Source organism: Sinohyriopsis cumingii, chromosome 10 (assembly GCF_028554795.1).
Source record: "Sinohyriopsis cumingii isolate HCF-2022 chromosome 10, ASM2855479v2, whole genome shotgun sequence".
Taxonomy (NCBI): domain Eukaryota; kingdom Metazoa; phylum Mollusca; class Bivalvia; order Unionida; family Unionidae; genus Sinohyriopsis; species Sinohyriopsis cumingii.
Window position 1 is genome coordinate 67,958,531 of NC_142970.1, and position 23,152 is coordinate 67,981,682.

The following is a 23,152-nucleotide window of genomic DNA, read 5'->3' on the forward strand; positions in this document are numbered from 1 at the left end:
ATGCCATAACTCTTAACTAATAGAATATTGCCTTATGGAACGGTGAATTGTAATTATTTCATAATATGAGATTACTAACAATACGTAGTAACTATGCTTATATATTTATTGTAGATAAGTCTTTGGTATGACACGGCCGGTGATCGAACCCACGACTTCTCGCATCCGAGGCGGACGCTGTAACCACTAGGTCACCGAAGCGGTTCCGTTCTAGGAATACGTCTCACTAATGGTAATACTGTAATATTCGAAAACTATTCCACGACCAACGATGACCCGAATGGTGTTCATATAACTAGGCTATCATGTTCCCCATATATGAGATAAATCTTTATGTAAAGACATCATATATATTATCGTAACTTCATTTGGATTCTGCGGCGTTGTTTAAGTTTTATAAAGCTAAAGTTTTGTGCAAACATATTAAAGGTCTGGTTTGAAAAGAGCTATCATATGATAATGCAAATTTATATGTGCCTCAGATGAGTTTATTCAAAAGGGCTCATATATTGATGACTTTAATCTGAGAATAAAATGAAGAAGATAATGTACAACAAAAAATTTAATTTGGTCATAGTAATGAAGGTAAACTGTCGAAACAAGAAAACTAATAGGATATCGATGCAACGAATATGAATCTAATCCAGACTATGACATAACGAATACACACTTTTAGACTAACATAATCTTAACAGTATTTATATATTATGATAATGGAAAAATAACATTCGTTATGGCACAAAATTACACAAACCATCATTTATATGTGAAATGTAAACTGAAACAGACTTTCGAATGAATATGCCATAATTATGAGAGAGTTATATCTGCGAAACGAATTGACTTATTTATTATTGTTTTCGGATTCATTGGTCCACCACAACGTTGTGTCCTAACTTTGCATCTCGCATGACAAGGTGAACATTGCCATATGTAATGTCTATTTTGTTCTATATTGTTTTCCTCACATGCTACATGCCCATAGCGTAAGCGTAACGGTATTACGATGAGAGGTTTAATGTAGAAACCTGCTTACAACAAGTAAACACCACGGATAAGGCATATATCGAGATTTGTTATGCTTTTGATATTACCACTGTCACCTTAAACCGAAATATGTGCCATCCATATTAACGATCACTCTTGCTGGCGCGCCTTATAGACACAATCATTAAGCCAAGCTTTGTATTTGTGTTTGCAACCTACTACTGATTTATTGTTATTGTAGCAAACGCATTATTTTGCAACATATGAAATGTCTTAATTGCTATAGTTTAAAAACTGTCTTGCTCTTATTGTAACGAGTATGATAATATATGTTATTTGAAGTTGCCGTCTGCTTCATACTTAATTTGTATATCATTTACCTTGCAAGCTATTTACAAATGGAGCAGACGGATCGACTGTGTGACCTGTGGAACCAATTTGATCTTTCTTCTAAGGGTTTCCGTCAGACATATATACAAGTTGAAAATACTTTTCTGATACGATAACGCTGAGCTGCTGTGATTACATATTACTAACCTCAGCAGGAACAAAGAACCTTAATTCAGGTGTATTATAACGTATCAGGAATATTGAAATTACAGCGTATCACTACGTCGATAAAAAGAGTTGCTTTGTCCCTAAATTTAGTAAAAGTGCAACGATTGTTCGATTACCTTAAATTAGCTATTTCTTTTAAAGTTTTGCATTCAGTGAATCCAAAGGGATAGTTTCATTCATATGTCGTCCCTTTTGAATGAACTTTAGTATCACAAATGAAACGCCCGCAATAAACAAACACATCACATTATTTAAACTTAGCAAGTGAACTTGGTCATGATAGATAATGTAAAAAATCTAGGTCACATATGTCGAACTTCATGTATTCAGAGGTATATCAATTTAACTGTGGTTTCCTCAAAGAGACCGTATGTATGAACAGTTGTTGTGCTTAATATGCTTTCACACGTATAAATTCCAGTATGTTTTAAGTATGGTAAATAGTATACTAAATACAACAATGTTAATGCTAATGGTCTAATGAGAGCAATGTAACAAACACCTTCATTGGAAGTTAATATTACTAATGTTACGATGATAAGCTACGAAAAATATTGCATAAATTTTGATTGGATTGGTAAATCTCGTTTTCTCTCTTTAAGACATGAAGTCGTATATGCACTTCGAAAATAATGAAAGGATGAATATTGGCTGAGATTGCGTATTCTTGTGCGCAAATTTGTTATGTTTATAAACCTAATTTTTGTCTATTGGATATACCGCTCTTCTGTGAAATTAATGTAAAGTCATATGAGACCCGAATGAGTTCATTCACAGGTAAAACTTTAAATTCTGCCTTACGCAAGCAGCTGAACAATTTAAATCAGGAGATCTGTAATGGCATCTTAAAGAAAAAATTGGTAATATAGTCTGAATACGTTCCAAATTTAGATTTCGTGATATAAATGATGGGCTGTTAACATGTAGAATGATATATACTTGTTAGGCTCTGAACACCACTGGATGCATCACATATTGGCATATTTGGTTTCGTTCGATCAAGCACAGAACACAAGATGTGGGATCCCGAGATAAGTGCCATTTCTTTTGCTTCGTTCGGAGCTGCAACACACACGTTTTATTAAATCTATAGAGCTTCATTTTCTGCCTGGAAATTGATTTGTATCAATTATTGTTTTCACTAGTATAGAGTTTACACTTACTATATATTAGTATGTGATAATCGTAATATATATCCCTATGCTATATATACTATGCTTATAACCTATGCTACCCTTTGTCTAATGGTATATTCATATTGTAGGGCACATACTAATTTCATTTTTTATTTGGTTCTATTTAATTTATTATTGTAATTGTCTGATATGCATGTGTGTTTCATCCACTTTCGAATCTTTTACAGATATTCTTGCATGACACTGTTGTTTACTTTAAATATTACAAAGGATACAATATAATTATGTTACATACAAATAATAAAAAATAACCGTGTACATATACAACAACATGAACATATTGTACAATTCAGTTATGGCTGAGTTTTCATATATATATATATATATATATATATATATATATATATATATATATATATATATATATATATATATATATATATTGTTATTATGCGAGACGTCCTGGTTGACATCAAATCGGATTGGTCGTTAAATAACGTGCCAATCCCTTACTCTATTCAAAATAAACGAAGTCGTATATACACGTGTAAAAGAATAAAAGTGCTGAGCATAGTACGAAAATGCAACTCTTTACTTTGTATTTTTATTTAGTTAATACAACTAATTTTTGTACAATCGATTGTAGGGTCTGTTGAAAATGGTGCTGAACATTTGTCAAAGCAAATTGATACGAGCCCAGGAGGTTCTAAGGGTTCATATAGTGACTTCTTCAACATCAGTATATTCGACACACATATAGGTCAACTAATATAGATTAAACATTTGAATTCGGCATAGACAAGCTGGTGAAGAGTAAATGCCATGAGAACTGTGATGACATCTAAAATGCAAAGTGGTAAGATATTTAGTATATGTTTCAAACGTAATCTTCGTGATATTGGTGACAAAATCGATTTCCTTCCAAATTTCTGCTTATACATGATACGCTGTTAATCCTGTGCGAAGAGTTTTGATAGTTAGCCTTGGGAAACCACTAGATGTATCGCATATGGAAATAATCTACAGGGAATTGGAATATACAGTCTCATTGGGTCACATTTTTAAATTGTGTAATCTAAAGTTAGTTCTACTACCCTAAACATCAAAGCAATGTGCGATTCAGAGAAACATTCCATTAACTTTTTATAGTCGAAAAGATATTTCATATTATTGATTAAATCTAACGATCTTTATTTTGTAATGGAACTTTTATTTAATATATTATTTCCCTCAGACAATGTTACACGATTATGATAAGACATTATAACAAAATTATTAACTTATGATATGTATAACAAATATTTAAACCATGCATTATATACCATATTTTAGAAAGTAGATTGTTATTTCTGCAATGGTTCATCCGGGGGATTTTTGTGCTGCTAACTGTGATATTTTCCTGATATTTTCATATGTTTCATCTGGTTTCTTTTTCAACCATTGTTGGGAGTATGATACTTTTAGTCGATTTTAAGTATCAACAAGAATACAAGGTGATAATGCAATCAGAGAGACATGTCTTCTAAAAAAATATGTATTCAGTTTGCATTTTTCATATACGAACGACTTTCCACAATTTTTTTCAATAATTTATATTGTTATTGTATACATGCATAGTGCACATAAATAAGTAACAGACATTATGACATGTAGATGCACGTTTTATAGTGTTGACGGAAAATTAGACTATACTTGACTATTAGAATCATTTTCATTAATTATCTCCAGAACACAAATTAAAATATGCAGAGGGAGATTTTAGGTGCTGGAGAAAAGTAGGATATAAATAAGCAATCGTAATGTATGTGATGTGTCTTGATTTATTGTGATTGTGATTGTTTCCCGATTCTATTACAGTGAATATACTACGGGTCATAATTCTGACAGTCGCATCACAAGGTAAACGTTTTGAAACAATAGAAAATAAATATTATAAAGTCGTAAAGTTAATTACATTACCCATAATCGCCTTAGAATCACCTTTCAAAGTGTCGTGGCATTAAATTCAGAGACCAGTCATAATGGTATATTATTGTTGGTTATATAGACATTATGACTTTATATTCTTATAATCGAACTAAGACTTTTTCAGAATGCCGGTGTAATATTAAGTTTCCATTACCATCACCATCACCATCACGATGACATTTTATCATCATAGTCGCACAATATACACCCATTGCATATCAGGATAACATATCGTTAAGGAATATACAATATTGATATTCTGATAATGTAAGGAAGTAATGTATGACAAAAGATAGTTAAAGGTAGCAAGGAAACCATAATGACCCCAAAAAGATACGCATATAGAATGCCCAACTGGCTTCACGTCGTGCATGGGGTAATGTAGCTCGTGCATTTATCTTGATTTTGATACTAATTATACAGCTACAATATATTAATATCGACTGGATGAAAAATTTTTCAGAATATTTTCCCATGTGTGATCCAATGATACGTATTTCAAACTCTGCTTAACATCAGCATGTTACGGAATGCTAAACAAAATATTAGTGTCGTTACTGTGGAATACTTTCATTTGTATTACCTTCGCTACTCAGAAAAGAGTTCATACGGCATTTAATCATATGCAAATATATCTTTGTTTTCATTAGTCACTTCATGCAGTGCATTGAACAGGGACGGAAGAAACCTACGGCGTGACCCATGTGATTCTCGACAATACAGAGGCATGGCATAAAATCTAATTAACTAATATATAATCTATTTACTTCATTTATGTGTGCAAATTTGTATCTCTCTTGCGTTCAAAATGTTAGTTTGATACGAAGATATACTTACTATGCTGAACTAATCTGTATGATGACTATAAGTGTTGATTCCCTACACTAACTGGTTCAGGGAAGAGTTATATATATATATATATATATATATATATATATATATATATATATATATATATATATATATATGTGTGTGTGTGTGTGTGTGTGTGTGTGTGTGTGTGTGTGTGTGTATTAGGCGGAATCATTTTCTCGCTCGGTGATTCCAAGATGTATTGCAATAAGTAATAACTGTATGAGTAAGTAACATTATTTTCATATAATTATCTAAGGTGTTCAGACTTGAATTTGAAAGCTTGTTTGTTTAATAGCAGAAAGTTATATAATCCATGGTCACATAAAAATATCATATTGTTATATAAAATTCCTGTATAAACATTGCATTAGCTCAGCAAGCATATACAGAATACAAATCAGGTGGCGAATAGCAATCCTTTCAAGCGCACTAGATCTAGGAAGGGATCACGTTTCAGGGATTGATTAATATAAATGCAATACACTGACAATGAACAGTGCGAAACTAGTATCTAGCAAGCCTGAGCGCTTTCGACTCTTTAATGAGTCCTTTTCAAAGGCAAATACAAAACATAGACAAGATAACAAATAAAACAGAAAAACGGTTATGTTTGCGAAACTGTACATGGCTGTTTCTGCAGGAATTCCACCTATTACATTTCAACTATTTTATTTCATCTTATTGCTGATACTGGAAACTGTTTGTATTGACCTCGAAATTGATGAGCCATAACGACATCTGTTATTTTATGTAAATTTATGTAAACGCAGTTTATATCCCGGATTTTTCGTTGTGTTGTAGTCATAGGTTATTAGGCAAATTTAGGGAATTACTTAAAAGAAAATGTGTCGGCTGCAATATGTAAATTTATTTGTGCATGATTTTCTTTTTCTAGTCTTCTTGGTTTAAACCGCTTGGATTCAATGTTTTAAGGCGGCGTATCTAGTAAAATTCCTTTTTTCTCCCTGTTTGGGGACTCCAGCTGGGGCTGTGAGCAATTTCAATAAGTGTAATATCACTGAAAGTGTGGCCAGGGGAGGAGAAGTGTTCTGCCATCGGCCTTTTGTATATCTTTTAAAGATTTTGTTAAAATAAATCGAATGTATCTGATATCAACGATGCATCTTTTTTTGATTTTGTGATGTCTTCTATTAATTGGCTTGCAAATTACATACATTGTTATAATATTTTCAAAACATTTTCATTGTTCCCGTGCTAAGTTAGTTAAAATTGTTTTAACAAGGCTTTAACTGATCGTGTCCGAACTGTTCACATATAGTGCAACAGAATGCTTAAAATGGTTTTCAGCTGTTTCAGGACCATTCTTATGTAGGTGCTAGGATATGTGAACATGTTTTAAAATATTGTTTTAGACATGTTCTCCTGTTCCAAAGGGAACATGTTTAAACTGGATTGAAACTTTCTTAGGAGTGTTCGTGCATAGGTGTTGGGTACCTTTGAAGTAGTTGACTATTTCAGGACTGTTTTGATACAGACGGACCAGCCGGTTTTAATGGTACATGAAATATAACGTTTCTCATTTTGCATTAAGCAGATTGTATAGCTTTAACACATTTATTATATTTCAGGAACTATAGTGAATTTCGTTTTCATTCAGTAATATGGATGAATACCAAGTGAAAGAACAAATGAGATTGCGAGACCATACTTTTGCCGTAACTGTGGAACGGCGCCATCTGTACTTGATTAGAGTCTTGACGAGTCTTTGTCGAAATAATCCATGGGCAATGCTATTTTTCGGGGAAAAATGTATCCTAGCAATATGTATAAAGGTAAAATCAAGCGCATGATATTGTCATGAACTATTCAATTGATCGCTGCTAAAGCTGATACTAGATTATATAAGGTACATCGGCGTTGTTACCTGCCGAGTACAATAAAAATATTTTGTCTTCATGTTTTTATTTGAGATTCACTCAAAAATGCCATGATTGGACTATTGAAACTTTTTCTCCTGGGCTCCCTTCAAACCTGCTTGGTCTACAAGGCAGATTTATCAAGCGCATAATCTTAAAGTTTAAATTGTATTGTCTTGACAGGATGCACTAATTAAAAATGATATTTCCAAATAAAACTTTGGGTGAATGACTTTGGCTGCAGACTGTTTGTCTGTGCAGGAAATGTAATGCTCTTGATTCGATGGCTCGGCTTGTATCATCTTCAGTATGGTTTGTGGAAGATATGGGTTGCTAGTGCTTTACAATCACAGGCTGTTTGTCCTTCTATTTGTATTTTAGAATCGTATTGATTATACACGTTGAGTTATTTGTAATTGCATACTGGATTATTTCTTTACATTAGACACTGTCAGACAATATAAATGTATATCGCATTGAACATAAATAGAACGCTTCAATTAGAAAGGAGTAAGTTAGCAATCATCTTGTTAAAGAGCCTTGTCTTCAGATATACGATTTCTGAAACTGATCTCGTATATTGGTTTTCTTATTTCGTTTCAGATGTGTTGGCTCTCAGAGATACAGAGAATTGCATAGGAGAAAATCACGGTTAACACCAGCAATTTAGTTCATAATCATGTTATTAAAATGGGGGCAGTAAAATATTTTCAATCAGATAGTAACGTTGAAGAATAAATCTGATATTGGATATGTCAGAGCTTTCAATGTCATTATAATTTATCGGCTTTTTATATTGGGAAAAGATGAATGCATTCGGCTTTAAATTATATTTTATTATTTTTTATGTAAAAACGACTGTGCTGTATATAACTGCATCCAATACGTGCATACTGTCCAACTGTATATTTAGTTATAACGCAAGTTCGTCATATTGAGTTTTCACATTTCAAATGATTTTGTAAAACTGTCAGTTCCTTATATAATGTTATGTCTGGCACGTATACAAATGATGGCATGACAAGAATTTTAGAGTTACAATTTATAATAATCCCTTATGACTGAATATTGTGTGCTAGATAATATTTTTTTAGAAAACAAATGCATTGTTATTGGCAATAGAATATTCATATTTTCACGTATGCCTTGACACAATGACCTCATACGTTTGAGTGAAAATATGTAATGATACTGTACTATATATTTACGTCTAAATCACACAATATGTCACGAAGGTGCTACACGAAGAAGTTTCATCAAACTGTATAACACGGTCAATGAATGCCAATGTATTTCCACTGTTATTGTATATGTTTCAGAGCAGAACAATGCATTAAAAACAACAAATTAGTCAAGTGTTATGGCATATCATATTGATTCCAGGAAAGGTGAATTAGGTATAGAGACTTAAATGCAATTAGATTCGACTTTGAATTATTATAGTCATTTCCATTCCAGTAAACGGTGTTATCTGCCGTATGTAATCTGTCTCAATATAGTTTGGACTGAATTTTTTTTATAGTTAATTCTCGTCAGGGTCGTTTGTTTCACGTATGTTCTATTCTTAAATAAAAGTTGTTTTGATTGCTTTGGCTAAGGATTAACAAGAGTTGATACTGATATTAAATAATTGTATTATATTCCCTTTATGCTTTCTAATACCTGAAATAAGCTCGTTTAAAACCAGAACAAATACCTTTTGCCTACCCTCCCATTAACAATCTATTTTGATTGTTTGGAGAATCAAGTAAAACCATGATTAGAACTAGCTAATAGCATTCGCCCTGACCTGCAATCTCATCAAGTACTATATTGTTCTGACTTGATACTGTTAACTCTTTGTTTCGTGCTATACGGGTAACTATTGTGATCTAAATTGGCAGTGTGGGGTATGCTCGATAGTCTCTATCATGCCACTAATGGACCCTACTGCATGAAGCAGGCAATCATGCTTCTGAGTGGTGAGTAATATTTCTTTATACTCCTTTAACATTAGTAATTCCTGCATCAGTTTTATTCTGCAATGGATTTATTAATTTCATTTATTATTTTCCTAAATAACCACAAATTAATAGTTAGGAACACGGGAACAATACTTTGTTAAGACACACATCATGTCCTGATGATATAATTTGCAATTTTCAAACACATTCTTGATGATAACCAAAACCTAGATGCATGCTTGAATTTGTTAGATTTTACTGCAGTTAATGGTGAATTGTTGGGTCTTCCTATTCCTGAATGTTGTCCGTAAAAGCATGTAATATTCTGCTTTTCTGAAGTGTATGCATTAGGCTGATATAAACGTTTTCACTTTACACGACATTGTAAACATAGACATTTTCGAAAATGTTGTACAGAAGTAATATACGGTACATAGCAATGACTATTGCAATTTAAACACACCATTATTCAGAATCCTGTACGTCAGAGTTATGTAAAACCTCCTAAATATGTTTAGCGTGCATGGGTTTAAGTATAAAATTAAAGGCATACACGTGTATGTATGTCTGTATATATCTTTTCGGGTGAGATGGGCGGTTTATCCTAAAGAAACAAACATGACATCATAGTGGAGTTGTTTAAATATTAAAGTAGTTAGTGCAGAAATGTTGTCTTAGATCTATGTGCACTTTTATATTCCAGCAATATTTAACGATCCCAAACACAATCCAAAGTATTGTACATGCACTGGATGGAACACTCTCAGAACTCATCCAAATGGTAAGCAACGAATGTCACATACTAAATATTTTTCAATGTATGTTTCTATATATACGGTTATATAGTCTAATTGATATGATTGTATGTTTTAAACTATGTAACACAAATAAGTTAGGCACACCTGTTTAGAACAATACAATTATGATTTAGTTTGAAACTAAAAAATGTAATGCATTTACAGCATTGTGAAATGAATCACAACACATCCTCATTTAACCAATACATGCGCAAAGGTATAGAATATCCAAATTTAATTTAAATGATATTGAATACCGTGATATGCCACCATGGAACAAGTCAGTTTGTCTCTGAATGGTTTCTCAATATTCCCTACGTTTGATTTAAATCCAACAAGCCAACGATAACTTTGTTATTTCAAACAATTAAATTAGGATTTTTCCTAGTCTAGTAGAGGGAATATGCCGTTTTTGTCATTTGTATCCTTTCGGTTCCTGATAAATGCGACAGCCTCTACCCCTATGACTTGGCAAGCAAGCTTTATAGGCTGTGTAAACAATAGATGATTAAGAATAATAATTCATGTTCTTGATGATATGTACAAGACAACAAGCAAATACTAAGCACAAGTGCTGAATCGATCGATACGTCCAAGCTATACGTACAAAAACAAGCCATAACTATGTGCATATATAATCATTTTTCTTACCAGAGAAATAAGCTAGTTGTATTTGATTTAGCTGTGCAATAATTTCGGTGTGAATTAAATTCAAATCGAAGTTATAGAAATCTACACCTAGCTATAACAAAATCTGTTGTGGTAATAACCCAGATCATTATTGTTTAATAAGAAGGAGACCATCGTGCCTAAGCTTGTGAAAGTGGAACATGAAAGACAACTTCATGCTGAAATATCAACCACAGTAACTGATACATGATACACATAATCTTTGAATCGAGTCTGAAACTGATATGGGCTGCACAGTCTGACTGTCACATATCACATATAACGGCTTACCATTAGTGGCGTGCCAGTTACGCCAAAGACCTTATTAAACACATCAGTCCTGTTATCATTTTATACTTAAGAGATACCGTGGTATATAATGATAGAAAATCATCTTGGCTCTCGAGACATTTTGAAAGAGTTTATAGAGATATCTAAAATATGTCATAAGTTAAAAAGTGGATGGTATAAGAGATATGTGGCAGAACGACGCCTATGTATGTATCGTTTGATGTATCAAAGATGCTCACAATATCTTATGTACGTTTCAGAAATATACCAAAACCTGCTAATACATTTATAAACTTAGGAATAATCTTTGGAGCGGATTTGAGTAAACTAGGCTTTGCTAATGAATATATTACGATACAAATAATAATGTAATATGTATGAAAGAATAAAAACGAAGCGGCCGACTATGATTTACATTCTTTCCAATATCGTTATATGAACGATACATTCAAATTTACCTGCTTTTCAATATCGTTTTATGAACGATACATTCAAATGTACATGCTTTTGAATATCGTTATTTGAACGATACATTCAAGATTTCGCTTATATCGGAGTGTAGATCATACACCTTTTTTTGATGTTCGGTGATAGGACATAATTCACGTTTGTTTGAAATTCCATTTCTTAAGTTCATGTTTGTTTTTTGTCGTTGAGGTAATTGTTGTTGATGGTTCCATGTTAGAGACTTTATAATTTTCCTTATCTTTTTGTTTATAATGGAATCAGATTTCTTAATATTTATTTTGAGTTTATAATAAAATTCTTGTAAACGCAGTTGCTTTTGGTGCCTTCCCTTATCCAGTCCAAACCCAGCTTCATCCTGTGACAATGACCTTAACAAAATCAAACTGTTTCACTAGCAACTTAAAAGGTCATTGATAAGTTCAAGGATGATGAGAGCTAGGGCAAACCAGTCGAAGTGTATGTGGGACTGCGACATAAATGTACTCAGTCGTAGCTGGATCCAATATAAACATTCAAAAAGCCAATGGGGTATTTGTGGAGATGAAGGGTCTCCTCAAGCAATCTTCGCTCACAGAGCAAATATGCCACAGTGTCAAAAACATCAGATGCGTGTTTACCTATGCACTACGCATTTGGCCATCATTTTAGTATGGTTCTACTAACGGCTGGCACATTTGAGTATAGTGCATTGTGCATCGACATGCGTTTCATTCATTTGTTAAGACAATTATAGCTGGTAGTTTCGTTTTGACTGGTACGACTTGCGATTTCCCTTTCACAAATGTTCAATTTTGATGTTGTTGCTGCTTTTCATTAATTGACCCCAAACGGTAACATCTTGCTTATTTTGGAGTATGTGCGTTCCGAAACTGTAATTCATAAATGGACAATAGCAGTCATTTGTAATATGTTGCGCACTTTCTATCTTCCTAGGTGCATACATACACCAAACACATTTGTTGCAAGGGTGCCAGCTGTAAAGTCATATTTGAGTAAATGTAACAGTCTCCATTATTCACTAATGTTTGACTACTTGAAGTCGTGTTACCCATTCACGAGATCCTGAGCTCAATCAGCTAGTTCACTTGCATCACTGACTTTCAATAATGATGTAAAACTAACCGTTATGTCAGTGTGTGATTAAATCATTCTGCAAAATATTGCTTAATGTATATATTTACTTGTCAAACAACAACTCTCGCACGGTGTTAGAATAAGAAAGCTGAACCATTGAAATAAATCTGAGAAATTCTTTAATACCAATTACTCGAAACAATCTTGCCCATGCTATTGTCGACGGCTCAACTTCTTTATAGATGCGGGTATCATCGACTATCGTTAATTCGTGTATGTTTATGCGACCCTTGATATCATCAAGTGGAAGAAATAAGAAATCAGTCTGATGGGCCTTGTTTGGTGTTTCAACATCAAAGAAACGACGTGAAAGTTATATTTGTACTGGTAGATATATGATAAACAGCGTTTCTGTGGGAAACCTAGTTACAGCAATCCCATGGGTGACGTCTGAGGCACTTGCTAACATTTCCACGGTTTTTACTCTCAAAAACACAAGTGGGAGATACAATATTTTCGACAATGTCGGGATGTTTGTGTCCATTGTTTGTTTATTTGTATCGGGATAATTCAATTTCAATGATATTACCTTTGTTCCTTAATGGCAAAGCATCCATCTGGAATCTTGGCTTTCATAGCCTTTTTGATGACCCATCTTGCGATCTCTAGTTCAGGGTCTCATATCATATTCCCTTCATTGACGAGATGGACATCAGTGCATTGGTGCTCACTCAATCTGCTAGCGGATCGATCGTTTTAGAATTTGAACAAAGTTACGCCACCCAAACCATTTTAGTTCATCATAAATGTAACCATCTTTAAAGTCAAGATTGAACTTGCTTATCATATCTGGAAGTAACGGACCGTGAGGTCGAGGGGGAATATTGATATATTCGAAATCTTAGCCCGATTAATTTAAGACTGCTATCGCATATCGAAAGAGAGAATATTGATATGAATTGTTGCACGGTTGCAGTGTTCTCAATGTAAGCATCCGCTGCCAGTTGAAATCACACCAAGTCAGTACATTCCGCGCTAAGACGCAATTAAGTACATACTGATAAACCTAATTATAAACTCAAACACAAGTGGCGGTTAAAACTCGTCCGGTTGAACATTAAATGCTTGAAACTGAATTTCATCTACCGCCACTAATAATGCAAATAATGCAAACGATTGCATTCCAGAGTAAAACTAAACGCAGAGTATAGAATGTGGAAGAATGATATGGGATTAAAATAAATAATTATTTGCCATATCCAATTTACACTAATATCCTTTGATGTAAGACACAGCAGAATGTATACGAATTACCAAATTTCCAACTAAAAGTTAAACCGAGTTGCCAACTTGTTTGCTTCCATGAAATGGTAAGCTGATAAACAAATGAAGTGTTTGAACTTTAATTATTGTATATATGTTAGGGCCATGACCAATGTCCGATAAAATAATTCAAAACCTGAGCCTAAAAGATAATAATCAAGTACGTACCACACAGTAAATATACGTTATTTTTTACTTTACTTCACATGGTATACTTTAAAGGTAAATACATAATCATATTAAGAGATACTTGAAGACGACAATAAAGCCAGTTTAAATCCGTATGATTATATGCAATTCTCCGTGGTAATAACTCAAATTCATTCCGCAAATAATTTACGTAAAATATGTTTGAATTATGTTTGCAATTTTATACCTTTCAGGTTTCATGCAACATACGCAAGACTGTGCTAATAACGACCAGTTATATGTGTGTAAGTGTTGTCTATATATTCTCATGTTTCTTTCGTGCGCTATCCTATTATTGTCTGACAGTATTGAAGGTACATGGATAACAGTTGTAAAATAGGTTTCTAAATAAACAATTTGGTGTCATGTTCTAACAATTACGTCATTATTTAAAGGACGCGACATAGCAACACGTTTCAGACATGCATACCATACTTCTATGAAAAGCATGTTTGCATGACATGAAACTTTTAGGTACTAATCACTGAACCATGCTAAGCATAAATAAATTATACTTAAATAAATTCAATACAGACCCTGCAACGTGCCAATGGAAGCACATCAACATAGTGATATGATATACAATGTGCAATTTGTTTGTTTGTTTATATATTATAGCCAAAGAATACTTCTTCGCTATGTCCGTAAGATACCAATTTCATTGTATATGCAATATATATTTTATCCCTGTATAATGTAAATCCAATCTGATATAATTAGGAACAACACTAGATATGGTTGTAGAGTGCATTTGAAAAGAAAGAGTTTACTTCTGGCCCTTAAAAATAATCATTTTGTTTTAAACTCTCTACACAATGAATGCAAATAGATGCCTTTTTGTAAAGTAGTCACAAAATAAACAAATATTTAACACTAACGCAACACGACTTAAATAATACATTTTTTATGCAAAACGTTTGCTTAGTTTACGTCCCAAATAATTGCTTGAAAATGTATATGCATACACTACGTAAAGCTAAATTAAACCAAAACAGTTGTATACAATTTTATGAATTACGTATTTACCTGGAAGAAAAAGAGATAATTGTCAAGGCGGTACTTTGAAGAAACAAAAAGACCAAATAAATAATTGTTGTATCACACGTCCAAAAGTACTCATTATTTCTACTGAATTGTAATAATGTCAAATGGCTTGATTTATTACAATGTTATAATTCCGAATATATATAAATGTATCTTTCCATAATAATCCTAAAATGTAATGGCTACTTTCAAAACAGTCAAAGAGCACTTCTTAATTTGTCCAAAAATAACAAGTGAATAAATAAATTCTCTTTGCATACATATATCCAATTTGAGATTTGTCACAACTGCAATTTATGAGAAATTAGTGGTAAAATAAATCCAACATATTCTCACCTAGTTCGCTTCAAAAACAAACGAACTCGGCAACTAGGTTAGCCTTTCAATTGATGTCTTAGCAAACATCGTACACACTTCACATAATTCAGATAAGCCGAACTTATACACTCAATAACATACAATTATCTAATAATACATACCAGTGTATACAGTACATATAAATATGTCACGCCTGATCATATTTAGAATGTGTTTTAAACGAGGATCATGCTTTGTGCTAAAATATGATATGGCAACTCAATTAGAGCTTTTAAAATGTGATATATGTACCTACATAATGCACTTAATATCCTATCTCAGATTTATACGAGAGACACTTCTTTATGGAACATACGAAATATTATCAACAACCTCCCCACTGCAGTTCACATCACGCAGGTAAGTTCTATGTGCACAAAGATAAAGTGAGTAATATCATTACATTGCCAATATTTGAGGCAAACTACGTACTTAGTTTACACAGTTAATATGTTTCAAATCATGAAATTATTTACCAAGTGCACATCTGGTTTCAATAACCTGTCTAGCATAATATAATTATTCAGTCTACATCATATAAATATGTTGAATTATCGTATTACACAACGTTTGCTTTAATCAATGTAGTGGCGTTAATCATCAATATAAACATTATGGGAAAACACTTATATATGATGCATTACGAAGTTATTGCAATAAGATAACTATTGGTGACTTAAATGAAGCAACATGATCTGAAATTCTCCTACATAACAGTCATAGTATTTGTGAAGTTATAAACACAGCAATATACTTCTAGGTGCGTGCAGATTGCGTGATATAATATCATTTAACTACTTGCATCTGTAATACGCCCTCGTGTAACATTACGCTTACTAAACGTCAAATTTATGGCCTCCCATAATAATTTGCATGATGAGAATCATCAGCGTCAAGAGCGCCATTTACATGTGAGAAAATATAAAAATATGTGGTCTTAATGAAAAATATATGAAGGCTAACAATTCTGAACATGACTTCATTGATGTTTTGTGTAGAAAGTATCCTAAGTAAAAATTAAAGTGACTGTCAAATACATAAGATTTATAAACCTATACTTCCTACTATAATTCGATGACAGTTTTAATTTATATATCTTATGTTGTCTCTATATGTGGTTTAATTTCAGTCTGGCCTGCCCTGGCTTCCATTGGCAGCGATATATGCAGAAATGATATAGTAATACAGGTGGCTTGTAAGCGATAGTTTTTAATGAATATTTTCATCTTGCTGACATCTATATATGTCAACCTCGTCTCTTCAAAAAGGAAATTCCAAAGAGTTTCGATTGTTAATATAATAGGAAACTGGAGAAACATCTTGCAAAATTAGTAAAGCATTAAACATGCATAATAAAGGCTTTCAGTCTCACAAAGGATACCACAACATTGAACAATACCTTATAAGTTGTAAACAAGAGAGACAATAATTAATTTTGATGTCAGTCAATGAATTTAACATATAGAAGATTATTATAAACATTTTAATCACATTCTCATGCGTTATGTACTTGGGTAATATATAGCGATAAGTAATATTTTTTTCTTCTAAACTTCTGATGGAATTGCTAATAGAAAAGAACTACATTTAAAAACACATACTGGAACAAGCACACACATATAAGCACACACACATACACTCACATATGACTACCTGATGCAGTTTAATGTATATTTAATTTGCATTTTGTGTTTGATTGATATTTTTGTTTCACTATATGCTATATATAATTGTATTTCGGACATGATCTTGTCCTAAATCAAGTCTATTTTCTGCCAACATGTAATATATATATATATATATATATATATATATATATATATATATATATATATATATATATATATATATTCTGATCTCTATTATCAAGATTAACTATCATGATTATTATTTTTGCCTACGACCAGGACATTATGTTCACTAGGTTATTCATTATAAGTTTGTTAAAAGGAACACTCTGGTTATCACTACGAATTCATCTTGTAAACATTTAATACGTTCATGAACGAAAGTTTCCATTACGTTACATTTTGTATAGAGACCAAGACTTGAGGTCAAGTAGAAGACTATATAATCTGTTTTAGAAATGATTTATTATTCTTTTAAGGTGTGATCATAACCATTTGTATTATTTTTGCGTCCATTAGGGATGGAGTTTATTTATTCAAGTGATTTACTTCAAGTTATTCTTACCTGTAAATGCAAAGTGCTAAAAAATAATATTTCTTCAAATAGCGCAGAATATATATATATATATATATATATATATATATATATATATATATATATATATATATATATATATATATAACATTCTAATAATTAAATATTATGGGATTATGTTATTGAGATTCAACAAAAGAATCGTGGTACATGAATACGAAAGAAAACACCAGAGACACATCAACACTGTTAGTGTTGTATGTATAGTAATACATTAGTACAGTTTATTCAGAACTTTAATCAGTATGACCTTTGCTCGAAAATCTAGGATTATTTAGGATTTTAGTCGCAAGATCATAAGTTCGTTTGAAAATGTTTCTCTTTGTATGAAAGAGATATACATTATTCGTTGATTTTTACAAACTTCTTCATCTCACTATTATTTTACCCACCTGTTATTAAGACCATAGGGCCGTATAGAGAATCGTACATCTGTTTGCCTTGAGGTCAATATTTGTGTTGCATCTTTGCCAACATATCTTCTATATTTCTACAGCAATGTTTCGATCTTCTGGAGACCAGTGCTCTTGCTTGAAAAAGGCAGAAGGTACACACCCTTTGTTCATTGCTTCTAGCTTCGTATTTGCTTCCAATACAAATGTCTGTATGTGGTTATGCTTGCGTTGTCATGAGTCAACATGAAGCAAGCCTTCTACGAGTTATGTACACATACTTGATTGAGATACTTTAATTAATATAATGTTGTCAACCGTTTATACAAAACTAGACCACGTTTGTCATTGTGTAACTTTGTTTGAATAAATACTGCGTTTTATGTATAGATGGTTTAGGATTACATGCATTCATTGCAAAGAAAATTATATGGTTGAATTAACGTTTGATATTGAGTATGTTTTCTTTAATTACGTGGTGGCCTATGCGACATTTACAATGATTCTTTTAATTCTTGAGCAGGTAACGAAACACAGCAACCACTTTATCCAGCCAATCAAGCCACATTCTCACCCAGAGTACCGTCTGATCACTGTCTCCAATATCAATCATATGCATGTAAGTTGTTATTCCCCTGCTCTGTAACACAATTGTAACTTGTGTTACAAGTAACACATTCCACACGATAAATACACAAACGTGGTATATTCCTACAATTTGCTTTAATCGATAGATTTAATTCCTCGACATCCGAAGGTTCTTATATGGGATGAAATGTTGCATTTGTGCATTTTACAGTGAAGCATCTCTAGTTCGTTGCACTAATACTGTTGTTAGAAATTACAGTTTATCACTGAACCTTGCAAGCAAGTATATTCAAATGTAATCAGGACATGCAAGAGCAAAAGCATGTGTGTAATTCTAATCAGACTTTTTCCAAAATCCACAAAATTAATGATAAAAATATTTACTCATTGATTGTTACAAACTATTTCAAACATCTGGTTCATTTTTACATGTTCTGTTTTAAATAATTACTGCTTTAATAATAGTCTGGCTCAAATACGTCTGGAGAAGCCTTTTCTAATACGGTATGTATCAACCACACAAAGTTTATTTCTTTTCATGGAAGTTAAAATGCGTTAGATATTTTGATTACTTATTCCTCTTTATGATTAAGTACGATAAAAACATTCAGTTATAAATCCATATAGCCACAATATTGTATTGCAATGAACAACATATAAAATATTCACTATGCGTCGTTAATATTATCCAATAATTTATTTCCGATTGAATGCGAACTGATACTTTGTGTCTAGATAGGTTATATACTGATATGCGACCTGCCTCTAAATGGGCAGCTGTGAAAACTCGAGAAAATTATTAATCATTCTGAATAATTTTCTGACATTGTAAAATATAAAATTCAAACACTACGTTTTTAAAGAGAAGCCATATAAACATATACTCTGAATTGGCACATAACCGGATAATAATCTTTATAATTCAGTAAAATATATTAAACATAAATCGTACACAAGATACACGAAATATTGCTGCAATGAAAACATATACAAAATCAGTCTAAATGAGGTGCAGTTTTATGGTTTCCAGCTATTAGAACAATATTTATATTTGTGGATGTGTTAATGATAGTTAGTACTGTTCCTGTTTAAAGGAATACAGTTTTCTGTAGCTTATACAAGAAAGTGTAGTGCAATGCTACACTTTTGTACATTTCACTCAAAAATGACGTGATTGGACAATTGAAACTTTTTCTCCTGGGCTCCCTTCAAACCTGTTTGGTCTACAAGTCAGATTTATCAAGCGCATAATCTTAAAGTTTAAATTGTATTGTCCTGACAGGATGCACTAATTAAAAAAGATATTTCCAACTAACACTTTCGGTGAATGACTTTGGCTGCAGACTGTTTGTCTGTGCAGGAAATGCAATGCTCTTGATTCGATGGCTCGGCTTGTATAATCTTCAGTATGTTTTGTGGAAGATATGGGTTGCTAGTGCTTTACAATCACAGGTTGTTTGTCCTTCTATTTGTATTTTAGAATCGTATTGATTATACACGTTGAGTTATTTGTAATTGCATACTGGATTATTTCTTTACATTAGACACTGTCAGACAATATAAATGTATATCGCATTGAACATAAATATAACGCTTCAATTAGAAAGGAGTAAGTTAGCAATCATCTTGTTAAAGAGCCTTGTCTTCAGATATACGATTTCTGAAACTGATCTCGTATATTGGTTTTCTTATTTCGTTTCAGATGTGTTGGCTCTCAGAGATACAGAGAATTGCATAGGAGAAAATCACGGTTAACACCAGCAATTTAGTTCATAATCATGTTATTAAAATGGGGACAGTAAAATATTTTCAATCAGATAGTAACGTTGAAGAATAAACCTGATATTGGATATGTCAGAGCTTTCAATGTTATTATAATTTATCGGCTTTTTATATTGGGAAAAGATGAATGCATTCGGCTTTAAATTATATTTTATTATTTTTTATGTAAAAACGACTGTGCTGTATATAACTGCATCCAATACGTGCATACTGTCCAACTGTATATTTAGTTATAACGCAAGTTCGTCATATTGAGTTTTCACATTTCAAATGATTTTGTAAAACTGTCAGTTCCTTATATAATGATATGTCTGGCACGTATACAAATGATAGCATGACAAGAATTTTAGAGTTACAATTTATAATAATCCCTTATGACTGAATATTGTGTGCTAGATAATATTTTTTTTGAAAACAAATGCATTGTTATTGCTAACAGAATATTCATATTTTCACGTATGCCTTGACACAATGACCTCATACGTTTGAGTGAAAATATGTAATGATACTGTACTATATATTTACGTCTAAATCACACAATATGTCACGAAGGTGCTACACGAAGAAGTTTCATCAAACTGTATAACACGGTCAATGAATGCCAATGTATTTCCACTGTTATTGTATATGATTCAGAGCAGAACAATGCATTAAAAACAACAAATTAGTCAAGTGTTATGGCATATCATATTGATTCCAGGAAAGGTGAATTAGGTATAGAGACTTAAATGCAATTAGATTCGACTTTGAATTATTATAGTCATTTCCATTCCAGTAAACGGTGTTATCTGCCGTATGTAATCTGTCTCAATATAGTTTGGACTGAATTTTTTTTATAGTTAATTCTCGTCAGGGTCGTTTGTTTCACGCATGTTCTATTCTTAAATAAAAGTTGTTTTGATTGCTTTGGCTAAGGATTAACAAGAGTTGATACTGATATTAAATAATTGTATTATATTCCCTTTATGCTTTCTAATACCTGAAATAAGCTCGTTTAAAACCAGAACAAATACCTTTTGCCTACCCTCCCATTAACAATCTATTTTGATTGTTTGGAGAATCAAGTAAAACCATGATCAGAACTAACTAATAGCATTCGCCCTGACCTGCAATCTCGTCAAGTACTATATTGTTCTGACTTGATACTGTTAACTCTTTGTTTCGTGCTATACGGGTAACTATTGTGATCTAAATTGGCAGTGTGGGGTATGCTCGATAGTCTCTATCATGCCACTAATGGACCCTACTGCATGAAGCAGGCAATCATGCTTCTGAGTGGTGAGTAATATTTCTTTATACTCCTTTAACATTAGTAATTCCTGCATCAGTTTTATTCTGCAATGGATTTATTAATTTCATTTATTATTTTCCTAAATAACCACAAATTAATAGTTAGGAACACGGGAACAATACTTTGTTAAGACACACATCGTGTCCTGATGATATAATTTGCAATTTTCAAACACATTCTTGATGATAACCAAAACCTAGATGCATGCTTGAATTTGTTAGATTTTACTGCAGTTAATGGTGAATTGTTGGGTCTTCCTATTCCTGAATGTTGTCCGTAAAAGCATGTAATATTCTGCTTTTCTGAAGTGTATGCATTAGGCTGATATAAACGTTTTCACTTTACACGACATTGTAAACATAGACATTTTCGAAAATGTTGTACAGAAGTAATATACGGTACATAGCAATGACTATTGCAATTTAAACACACCATTATTCAGAATCCTGTACGTCAGAGTTATGTAAAACCTCCTAAATATGTTTAGCGTGCATGGGTTTAAGTATAAAATTAAAGGCATACACGTGTATGTATGTCTGTATATATCTTTTCGGGTGAGATGGGCGGTTTATCCTAAAGAAACAAACATGACATCATAGTGGAGTTGTTTAAATATTAAAGTAGTTAGTGCAGAAATGTTGTCTTAGATCTATGTGCACTTTTATATTCCAGCAATATTTAACGATCCCAAACACAATCCAAAGTATTGTACATGCACTGGGTGGAACACTCTCAGAACTCATCCAAATGGTAAGCAAGGAATGTCACATACTAAATATTTTTCAATGTATGTTTCTATATATACGGTTATATAGTCTAATTGATATGATTGTATGTTTTAAACTATGTAAGACAAATAAGTTAGGCACACCTGTTTAGAACAATAAAATTATGATTTAGTTTGAAACTAAAAAATGTAATGCATTTACAGCATTGTGAAATGAATCACAACACATCCTCATTTAACCAATACATGCGCAAAGGTATAGAATATCCAAATTTAATTTAAATGATATTGAATACCGTGATATGCCACCATGGAACAAGTCAGTTTGTCTCTGAATGGTTTCTCAATATTCCCTACGTTTGATTTAAATCCAACAAGCCAACGATAACTTTGTTATTTCAAACAATTAAATTAGGATTTCTCCTAGTCTAGTAGAGGGAATATGCCGTTTTTGTCATTTGTATCCTTTCGGTTCCTGATAAATGCGACAGCCTCTACCCCTATGACTTGGCAAGCAAGCTTTATAGGCTGTGTAAACAATAGATGATTAGGAATAATAATTCATGTTCTTGATGATATGTACAAGACAACAAGCAAATACTAAGCACAAGTG

The 23,152-nt window shown here is 32.5% G+C and overlaps 1 protein-coding gene across 1 annotated transcript in view; it reads left to right on the plus strand.

The window, feature by feature from the left end:
- Nucleotides 1-3,433: 3,433 nt before the first annotated feature.
- LOC149790332 (uncharacterized) overlaps nucleotides 3,434-23,152 on the plus strand; it is a 46,081-nt gene continuing 26,362 nt past the window's right edge. Inside the window, exons 1-14 of the mRNA XM_089973200.1 lie at nucleotides 3,434-3,537; nucleotides 4,539-4,580; nucleotides 5,300-5,374; nucleotides 7,985-8,032; nucleotides 9,265-9,342; nucleotides 10,028-10,105; nucleotides 14,330-14,380; nucleotides 15,819-15,896; nucleotides 16,666-16,731; nucleotides 18,256-18,306; nucleotides 18,675-18,770; nucleotides 20,442-20,489; nucleotides 21,722-21,799; nucleotides 22,485-22,562. Coding sequence (XP_089829326.1) covers nucleotides 3,504-3,537; nucleotides 4,539-4,580; nucleotides 5,300-5,374; nucleotides 7,985-8,032; nucleotides 9,265-9,342; nucleotides 10,028-10,105; nucleotides 14,330-14,380; nucleotides 15,819-15,896; nucleotides 16,666-16,731; nucleotides 18,256-18,306; nucleotides 18,675-18,770; nucleotides 20,442-20,489; nucleotides 21,722-21,799; nucleotides 22,485-22,562 — 901 coding nt within the window. The 5' untranslated portion in view covers nucleotides 3,434-3,503. The remainder of the gene's footprint in view (nucleotides 3,538-4,538; nucleotides 4,581-5,299; nucleotides 5,375-7,984; nucleotides 8,033-9,264; nucleotides 9,343-10,027; nucleotides 10,106-14,329; nucleotides 14,381-15,818; nucleotides 15,897-16,665; nucleotides 16,732-18,255; nucleotides 18,307-18,674; nucleotides 18,771-20,441; nucleotides 20,490-21,721; nucleotides 21,800-22,484; nucleotides 22,563-23,152) is intronic.